We start from the raw sequence: 10212 nt of genomic DNA, 5'->3' as shown, positions 1-10212 counted from the left end.
GAGGGATCGAAGTTTCAGTTACTAAAACAACACTGACACTTTTTTTCTGACAAATCTTTCTAAATTTAAATTACACACTTCGGCTCAGAAGAAAAAAATCTGGCCTTGTCTCAAACTGCATTTACACATAAAAATAATACATTATAGTCGGAATAATTTAAAAGGATAAAGTTCAACAATTTCAAGAAAAAAGAAAGAAAATCCTTTTAATTATTATTATTTTTTTACAAAGGAATGTCAGTCATAAATGCACACAGTTGCACTCCTTTAAATAAGCTCCTCTACCTCAGAGGGTAAAGTAGGTAAAGGAGTAAAGGGGAGCGGAGGTCATTTGAGGAAGTCAGTGGGGCAGTGACGCTGTACATCATGGTAGGGTCGGGGGGAGTTGTAGTTTAGACCAGGAGGAGGACGGACCAGGGCCTGTGGAAGCCTGGGCTCCAGTGTGGGGGGGTTAGAACCAGAAGAGACAGGTGGCAGGGGGCTGATGCCTGGGTAGGGAGGTCGCAGGTGGGCAGACTTGGCAGACTGAGGAGGGGCTGGTTGGGGCTCTCTGGGTGGAGTAGCAGGCTTCTGAAACACTGGTTCCTCTGTCTTGGCCACCCCTCCCTGGGTCCTGTCTCTCTGTGCTGGACCAGCGCAGTGGAGCACTTTGGCATCTGACTGGGCCAGGGAGAGGGAGGATGAAAATATTTGACCTGATGTTATGTTCTGGTCGTTGGGCTTGTGTTGGGCGTGCTCCCCCCCGTCCTTCTCCTCATGGTACTGTCTGAGGCGGATGTGCCAGGCCAGGCTGCAGACTGCCGAGACAGTCTTGAACTGGTGGATAACGTTCCGGGGGATGAAGTAGATGTCGTCGTCACACAGCTGCACGCGGACATAGCGGATGCCTTCCCGCCTCAGCTGGTTCAGCTTGGCATCGTCCACCCACTGGACACACTGCAGGGAGATGAGGATTACGGGTAGGCCTACCTGATCCTCCTAATTCCTCCTCATTGTAAAACGAGGATTACTCCCACAAACACCATGTTGTTCACTGTGTCAACGTTTTTCGGCCATTGACCTTTTTTTAATCCTGATCCTTCCCAAACATAAAAAGTAAGCCTGACGTGTCTGGTATCAAGGGCAACACTACAAACTCTCGAAAATGAAGATCATACACGTCTGGTCATTCTCTGTGGCCAAAATTAAGCCTCTCGTTCCGCTAATTAAAGCTCTAAACTAACTCACTAAATGGCATATTATGTCATATCCGCTGAAGCTTTCTGCATTTAAATCGGACATTTGACCAGCTATCATCCCACACAGAGAAGAATCATGCATCACCATAACATGTTCAAGGTTCACTGAGAGCTCAGTTCCTACCTGAGACACGGGGGGCTCGTACAGATCCAGCTGCAGCCTCTGGACCACATCGTTAAAGTCCTCCGCGTGGAAACACACAGCATCTTTGGTTATCCTCGGACGCTCACTCCTGTTGATCAAAGAACCGTCACAATAGTTAGCCCACCGGACATATGGATCACACCTAAATAAATGTTGATACAAATCAGGAAACTCAGTGGTTTATAACAAATAACAGGCATCCTTTATGACAACAGTATCACTGGATGAAGCTTCCCAAACTGGAATTCTTTCACCAGTACATTCATACTGCATCGCAGCTGAGAGCAGAGCCGAATGAATGCCAAACACTTCATCAACACTCATCATTCCCCAAACGATACTAGAAACCCACCACTCTCCAAACTGCACAGCCTTCAGCACGCCCACTGCTGCCGTACTCTGCCAGTCAAAGCTCTGGCCCACGTGGTCGGCATGAGCCCTGGTCCGGTCCTCAAACAGAACCTCTCTGGGCTCACTGGTCCTAGGCAGGTAGTGAAGGTTCTTTATCTCATTCATGGACCTGCAAGGAGGAGAGGGAGAGCAGGTAGTACTATAGTCATCCACCCGCAGTGAGGCATAGCCGAAGTTACCCAGGGTAATGCAGGCTGAAATGACATCATGGATAGAAGGGCCAAGTAGAGCTAAACTATTTAATGATCCTGACTCTGGAAAACTACACTGATTATACAAAACATTAAGAACACCTGCTCTTTCCATGACATAGACTGATCAGGTGAATCCAGGTGAAAGTTATGATCCCTTATTGATGTCACTTATTGATGTTAAATCCACTTCAAATCACATTTTATTGGTCACATACACATGGTTGTGCTTCTAGTTCTGCAGTGCAGCAATATCTAACAAGTAATCTAACAGTTCCACAACAACTACCTAATACACACAAATCTAAGTAAAGGGATGGAATAGGAATATGTACATATATGGATGAGCAATGACAGAGCGGCATAGGCAAGATGCAATAGATGGTATAAAATACAGTATATACATGTGGGAAGAGTAATGCAAGATATGTAAACATCATTATTAAAGTGGCATTAATAAAGTGACTAGTGATCCATTTGTTAGAATCAGTGTAGATGAAGGGGAGGAGACGGGTTAAAGAAGGATTTTTAAGCCTTGAGACGATTGAGACATGGACTGTATGTGTGCCATTCAGAGGGTGAATGGGCAAGACAGGCGCACCGTTTTGTGACAGGCGTACCGTTTTGTGCCAAGAACTGCAACACTTCTGAGTTTTTAAGCTCAACAGTTTCCTGTGTATATCAAGAATGGTCCACCGCACAAAGGACATCCAGCCAACTTGACACAACTGTGGGAAGCATTGGAGTCAACATGGGCCAGCATCCCTGTGGAACGCTTTCAACACCTTGTAGAGTCCATGCCCTGACAAATTGAGGCTGTTCTGAAGTCAAAGGGGGGTGGGGGGGGTATAACTCAATATTAGGAAGATGCTCTTAAATAGGCTTATACTGTATGTATTACTAAGATAAAAGTCTTGTCATGGGATCTACCTGCGCCTTTTGAAGGGAGACTTGGGCATGTCAGCAGTTGGCACCATCTGCTCGCCCGGCCGGACCCACATGATGGGTCCATCATCACTCTGGGAACGACAGTCCAGCTTCAGACTGGAGAGACTGCCCCAAGGCAGGGTCATCTGGATGGACAAGACACAGAGGGTTAGAGCAACAAACTGTAATATATACTGTAATACACATAGCAGATTTGGAGTAATTCAAGATGCGCACATTGAGACAGAAATACCAAGTAACAACCATTTCTGTCTCACTTTGTCCGTAAATTATATGTACTCTATTCACAAAAACATAAAATGAATCCATGTACACAGAACAAAAATCTAAAAGCAACATGTAAAGTGTTGTTCCCATGTTTAATGAACTGAAATAAACAATCCCAGAAAAGTTTTATACACACAAGCATATTACTCAAAAATGTTGCACATTGTTTACATCCCTGTTAGTGAGTATTTCTACTTTGCCAAGATAATCCATCCACCTGACAGGTGTGGCATGTCAAGCAGCTGATTAAACAACATGATCATTACACAGGTGCACCTTGTGCTAGGGACAATAAAAGGCCACTCTAAAACGTGCAGTTTTGTCACAACACAATGCCACGGATGTCATGTTTTGAGGGAGCGTGCAATTGGTATGCTGACTGCAGGAATGTCCACCAGAGCTGTTGCTAGATAATTTAATGTTAATTTCTCTACCACAAGCCACCTCCAATGTCGTTTTCGAGAATTTGGCAGTACGTCCAATCAGCTTCACACCCGCAGACCACGTGTATGGCGTTGCGTGGGTGAGCGATTTGCCATTGTGGCAGTGAGGTTATGGTATGGGCAGGCATAAGCTACGGACAACAGACACAACTGAATTTTATCAATGGCAGTTTGAATGCACAGAGATACCGTGACGAAATCCTGAGGCCCATTATCGTGCCAGTCATCCGCCACCATCACCTCATATTTTGGCATGATAATGCATGGCCCCATGTCGCAAGGATCTGTACACAATTCCTGGAAGCTGAAAATGTCCCAGTTCTTCCATGGCCTGCATACAGACATATCACCCATTGAACATGTTTGGGATTTTCTGGATGGACGTATATGACAGCGTGTTCCAGTTCCCGCCAATATCCAGCATCTTCGCACAGCCATTGAAGAGGAGTGTGACAACATTCCACAATCAACAGCCTGATCAACTCTATGTGAAGGAGATGTTTCGCTCTGCATGAGGCAAATGGTGATCACACCAGATACTGACTGATTTTCTGATCCACATCCCTACTTTTTTTTTTTTAAGGCTTCTGTGACCAACAGACACATATCTGTATTCCCAGTCAATAGATTAAGTTCTAAGGAATTGATTTCAATTGACTGATTTCCTCATATGAACTGTAACGCAGCAAAATCTTTGAAATTGTTGCATGATGCGTTTCTATTTTTGATCAGTATATATGTTCTAAACTACTTACAAGGCCCAGTAGGCCAGTAAAACTGAATCCAACGACACTACATCTGTTAATGATAGGGTGAATTCTAAACAAAATCATCCCTGCCTTTTTCATCCGACTGACCTTTAGAAAGGGGGACTCCTCCAGCATGTCCAGGAACTCTGGGAAGTAGTCCCCCACCTCCTCAGCCATGGCTCCCACCAGACTGATCTGTCTCATAGGACCGGCCCTGTATGTCCCCGAGCAGTAGGTCCGACCCACCTGCAGACACACACAGAGGGAGAGGTCATGTTGATTTGGCTAAACCTGAAATGAATGCATTGCCAACACGCATTGGTTTTAGGATATATAATTAGGATATCGGATTAACACTGACCCGGCTGGATGGTTAGTTGAGCATGGAGCCGTGCAAGGCTTTCCAACATTTAGATAACGCTAGTTAGAGCAGTACAATCAAGCAGTGCCCTAAAGACAACATTCACCATGCATTAATTTAGCTCCCCTGAACCCATTAGTAGCCCTTGGATATTCCAGTGGAACAGCTGCATTAAATTAGGCCTAGGCTAATTGTCTGTGTAAACTGCACAGAGCACTGTGTGTGTGTGTGTGTGTGTGTGTGTGTGTGTGTGTGTGTGTGTGTGTGTGTGTGTGTGTGTGTGTGTGTGTGTGTGTGTGTAGTGCTATCAGCCCTATGAAGGAAAGGAAAGGGGTATACCTAGTCAGTTGTACAACTGAACGCATTCAACTGAAATGTGTCTTCCGCATTTAACCCAACCCCTCTGAATCAGAGATTATGCGGGGGGGCTCCCTTAATCAACATCCATGTCTTCTGTGCCCGGGGAAAAGTGGAATGGAAGATGGCGTCGACGGAGATGGCAGCATCGCGACTAGCTCTTAGAAAACTTTGCAGTATTTTGTTTTTTTATGTACTATTTTTTACATCATTAGTTCAGGAAATGTTTTGTGTCCTTACATACAGCCGGGAAGAACTATTGGATATTAGAGCGGCGGTAACTCACCAGAACTACCTGCATTACGACCAGGAATATGACTTCCCTGGAGCAGATCCATTATCCACTCTCCCCAGAGCAATTTAACGTATTGCTGGTTCGATTTAGGAGGCCGCACACCACGCATCGCTTCAGAGTATATTACTCGCTAAAGTTCAGTCTCTGGATAACAAAGTTGATGAGTTTAGAACAAGGATTTCTTTCCAGAGAAACATACTTTGTTTTACGGAAACATGGCTCTCTGTCAGAGTCGGTAAAGCCAGCAGGATTCTCAGTACATCGCGCAGACAGGAATAGATCTCTCTCCGGGAAGCAGAAGGGCAGAGGGGTTTCATGATTAACAACTCATGGTGTAATTCTAGTAACATACAGGAACAAGTCCTTTTGTTCACCCAACTAGAATACCTCACAATTAAATGCCAACCATATTATCCCAAGAGAATTCTCCCCCGTCATCGCCAAGGCCGTTTACATCCCACCTTAAGCAGAAACCTCGACGGCCCTCAAAGAACTTCACGGTGCAAACTGGAAACCACATATCCTGAGGCTGCATTTATTGTAGCTGGGGATTTTAACAAAGCAAATCTGAGGACTAGGCTGCCGAAGTTCTATATATTGAATGTGCTAATCGCGGTACTAAGACTCTCGACCATTGCTATTCAAACTTCCGGAATGCTTACAAGGCCCTCCCCCTCACTCCTTTCGGCAAATCTGACCACGACTCCATCTTGCTCCTCCTGTCCTATAGGCAGAAACTCAAACAGGAAGTGGCCGTGCTTCGTACTATTCAACACTGGTCTGCCCAATCGGAATCCACGCTTCAGGATTGTTTTGATCACGTGGACTGGAATATGTTCCGGGTAGCTTTCGAAAATAATCTAGATGCATACACGGATACGGTGACTGAGTTCATAAGGAAGGGTATAGGAGATGTAGTACCCACTGTGACTATTACAACCTACCGTAACCAGAAACCGTGGATAGATGGTAGCAGTCGCTCAAAACTGAAAGCGCGAACCACCGCATTTTACCATGGCAGGGCGACTGGTAATATGGCAGAACATAAACAGTGTAGTTATTCACTCCACAAGGCAATCAAACAAGCTAAATGTCAGTATAGAGATAAAGTGGAGTCGCAATTCAACGGCTCAGACACGAGACGCATATGGCAGGGACTACAGACAATCACAGACTACAAAAGGAAAACCAGCCACGTCACCGAGACCGACGTCTTGCTTCCGGACAGGCTAAACACATTCTTAGATCCACCCTAATAGATCCACAGACGATGCAATCGCCATCGCACTGCAAACTGCCCTATCCCATCTGGACAAGAGGAATACCTATGTAAGAATGCTGTTTATTGACTATAGCTCAACATTCAACACCATAGTACCATCCAAGCTCATCACTAAGTTCGAGGCCCTGGGCCTGAACCCCGCCCTGTGCACCTGGGTCCTGGACTTCCTGACGCACCGTCCCCAGGTGGTGAAGGTAGGAAACATCACCTTCACTCCGCTGATCCTCAACACTGGGGCCCCACAAGGGTGCATGCTCAGCCCCCTCCTGTAATCCCTGTTCACCCATGACTGTGTGGCCAAGCACACCTCCAACTCATGCCTCCATCATCAAGTTTGCAGACGACACAACAGTAGTAGGCTTGATTACCAAAGATGCCGAGACAGCCTACAGGGAGGAGGTGAGGGCTCTGGGAGTGTGGTGCCTGGAAAACACCCTCTCACTCAACATCAACAAAACAAAGGAGATGATTGTTGGACTTCAGGAAACAGCAGAGGGTGCACCCCCCTATCTACATCGACAGGACTGCAGTGGGGAAGATAAAAAGCTTCAAATGGACCCCCTCACACAGACAGTGTGGTGAAGAAGGTGCAACAGAGCCTCTTCAACCTCAGGAGGCTAAAGAAATATGGCTCGTCACCTAAAACCCTCACAGATTTTTACAGATGCACAACTGAAAGCATCCTGTATCACCACCTGGTACAGCAACTGCACCGAGCCCAACCGTAAGGCTCTCCAGAGGGTGGTGCGGTCTGCCCAACACATTACCGGGGGCAAACTACCCGCACTCCAGGACACCTATAGCACCCGATGTCACAGGAAGGCCAAAAAGATCATCAAGGACATCAACCACCCGAGCCACTGCCTGTTCATCCCGCTATCATCCAGAAGGCGAGGTCAGTACAGGTGCATCAAAGCTGGGACCAAGAGACTGAAAAACAGCTTCTATCTCAAGGCCATCAGACTGTTAAACAGCCGTCACTAGCACATTAGAGGCTGCGGACTATAGGCATAGACTAGGAATTACTGGCCACTTTAAGGAATGGAACACTAGTCACTTTAATAATTTTTACATATCTGGCATTACTCATCTCATATGTATATACTGTATTCTATACTATTCTACGGTATCTCAGTCCGTTCCACTCTGACATCGCTCGTCTTAATTAATTCCTACTTAGATTTGTGTGTATTGGGTATATGTTGTGTAATGCGCTAGATATTACTGCACTGTCGGAGCTAGAAGCACAAGCACTTCGCTACAACCACAATGACATCTGCTAATCACATGTATGTGACCAATAACATTTGATTTGATTAACTTGCTCAGGGGCAGAACCAGATTTTTACTTTGTCAGCTCAGGGATTCGATCCAGCAACTTTTCGGTTACTGGCCCAACGCTCTAACCACTAGGCTACCTGCCGCCCCTATGAGTGTTCATTGGTCTGTCAAACAACAGTAAAACTTCATGGAACAGGCCTATATGGAGCATAGCAACAGGGAAAACTTGGCAAGAGTTCAGCTATAGACTTAACGTTGGTGTACTTTGGACTGAAACAACTATTGGAAGAATGAGCCCATTTATAACTTTGCTGAAGATAAGTACTGTTTTGTATAAGAGCTGAAACATAGCCAAACAGAACACCTGATTCACTTGGTCACTTTATCAGGCTGGTTGAGGTGTTGATGATGGGCTGGAACAAAAGCCTTCCCACCCTGTAGCTCTCCAGGACCAAGATGGTGTCCACTGCCAGTGTATTTAATGTCAGCTAAGACAAAACACAATATGAAGTCCCATACAGGTAACATCAGGTCACTGACAGGCCATTTCCATTATGTTTTTAATACTATACCTGAGAGTGGAAGTTTGCGATAGTAGTGGTCTCTATATCCTTCTTCCCCAGGATCTCCATCTTGACCGGCGTGGAGGGGAAGTTGAAGGCAAAGTAGTCCAGGAAGTCAGGTAGGAAGGCAGCAGCCCCGTGCACCACAGCCAGGGCGTAGCGGGCTGCCCCTCGGGGTCTCTCAGAGAAGGCCAGCTCTAGGAACTCCTGGGTGAAGCGCTCCATCTCCACGGGCCGTAGAGAGGACAGCTCATCAGCGTAGGCGTGCAGGACCGACGCCCCGCCGTTGGCCTGGCGCTCCTCGTGGATGAAGCGTCCGTAGACGGTGCCTGTCTGCAGAGACGAGCTGCGGATGAAGTGGTCTTGGGGGGACAGGAAGGGGGGGTGGGTGTGGTTGTGTACCCCTTTAGGAGTGTAGTGGTTGTTGGGGCCTGTACCAGGCTGGCAGTGTTTCCCCTCCTTCACATGGCCAAGGCGAGCTGAAGGACTGTGGTCAGCCAGACCTCCATACACAGTCTGGACCTCCTTGTTGAATGTGCGGATCTTCTTACCACGCTCATCCTCACGACGCCTCCTCTTCTTCTTCCTCTTCCTCAACAGGTACACCTCCAGGGACTGGCTGTTCTCATCATGAGGGGGCTCTGGAGGCAGGAAGACGATAGCTCATTACCATGCACATAATTTGTCCATACCAAAATTGCAATTGGTTCACAACTACGAGTATGCAAAACATCATCACCTGTTTAGCACCTTGCATGTGCATCACCTGGCTGCTTCTTTTCAATGTGTAAACAAACAGATTAGTCCGTTTGTCTGCCTTAATTGTAAGCTTGCATACGATTCAAGCAATTAAGAGTGGTGACATTAAGAATTAATAGAATAGAATGGAATATGTAAGAATAACCTACCTTTATTTTTCTTACATAGGCCTACTCCATGTTTCACGTTAGCCTCTGTGTTTTCCTTCTTGAGTTTGAGCTCATTCTCACTGTGCTTTTCCTTGTTCTCCTGTATCTTGGCCTTGGGCTTGGCCACTTTGAGGGGCGTGAAAGTGAACTGCCCAGGCGGCAGAACCGTTTTTTTTTTCCTGTCCAACTTGGCTGCTGCAGATATCACCTTCTGCGCAGGCAGAGGTTGTTGAGGGTGCGTGTCCTTTGCGCCTTTGGTGTTGTTGTGGTGATGGTGGTGATAATGCTGGTGGTGGTGGTGCAGAGTAGGTTTTTCGGTGCTGGAGTTGCGTGGTTGTGGTTGACCATTCTGATGCGGCTGGTGTATTCGCTGCTGTTGAACATCTTGTGGGTGATGGTGGTGGTGATGATGATGATGGAGCTTCACTTTCTTTGCTTCCTTTTCGGATGAACGCTGGCGTTTATCCGCTGACGGTGACAGCTCCCTCTTGTTCTTTTTCTTCTTTTCTTTGGCTAATTTACCAAGACTGTCCCTTACATTATTTTCTACTTTAATACGGCCCAAGTCGACCTGTGCAGCCATTTTGCACGTATATTTAAATGGCTAGAAATTCATACTGCGCAACTCGATCTGAATTTGTAGTTCTTGTATGCATCCAGCGAGCCTGTATTTGCAGTCTATTCACCCTTTCTGCTCTACCCGCACTTGATGCGCACGCTCAGTATGTGAGCTCTACGGGTTGTGTAGTTTTCGAGTTGCATGGGCTGTATGG

General features: G+C 46.4%; 1 protein-coding gene across 1 annotated transcript; it reads right to left on the bottom strand.

Moving 5' to 3' along the window:
- Window positions 1-179: 179 nt before the first annotated feature.
- On the bottom strand, window positions 180-10184 carry LOC139542368 (lysine-specific demethylase 9-like). Its single transcript, XM_071347712.1, has 7 exons — window positions 9440-10184; window positions 8541-9172; window positions 4501-4638; window positions 2916-3058; window positions 1736-1903; window positions 1363-1471; window positions 180-936 (listed from the first exon to the last, which is right to left on the bottom strand). The coding sequence occupies exons 1-7, from the start codon at window positions 10020-10022 to the stop codon at window positions 328-330; spliced, it is 2382 nt and encodes a 793-aa protein (XP_071203813.1). The 5' UTR covers window positions 10023-10184; the 3' UTR covers window positions 180-327.
- Between the last annotated feature and the right edge of the window lie 28 nt (window positions 10185-10212).

This window comes from Salvelinus alpinus, chromosome 17 (assembly GCF_045679555.1).
Source record: "Salvelinus alpinus chromosome 17, SLU_Salpinus.1, whole genome shotgun sequence".
In the NCBI taxonomy this organism is placed as follows: Eukaryota; Metazoa; Chordata; class Actinopteri; order Salmoniformes; family Salmonidae; genus Salvelinus; species Salvelinus alpinus.
This window is presented reverse-complemented; position numbering and strand designations above follow the sequence as displayed.

What these genes read in the sequence shown, in the direction of transcription:
- LOC139542368 (XM_071347712.1), bottom strand. Translation starts at nt 10,022, where the DNA reads ATGGCTGCACAGGTCGACTTGGGCCGTATTAAAGTAGAAAATAATGTA. An exon ending in TCTCCCTTCAAAAGGCGCAG is followed by an intron (nt 1,904 to 2,915) that starts GTAGATCCCATG and finishes TCCTCCTTGCAG; the next exon opens with GTCCATGAATGAGATAAAGA. An exon ending in GCTGTGCAGTTTGGAGAGTG is followed by an intron (nt 1,472 to 1,735) that starts GTGGGTTTCTAG and finishes TTTGATCAACAG; the next exon opens with GAGTGAGCGTCCGAGGATAA.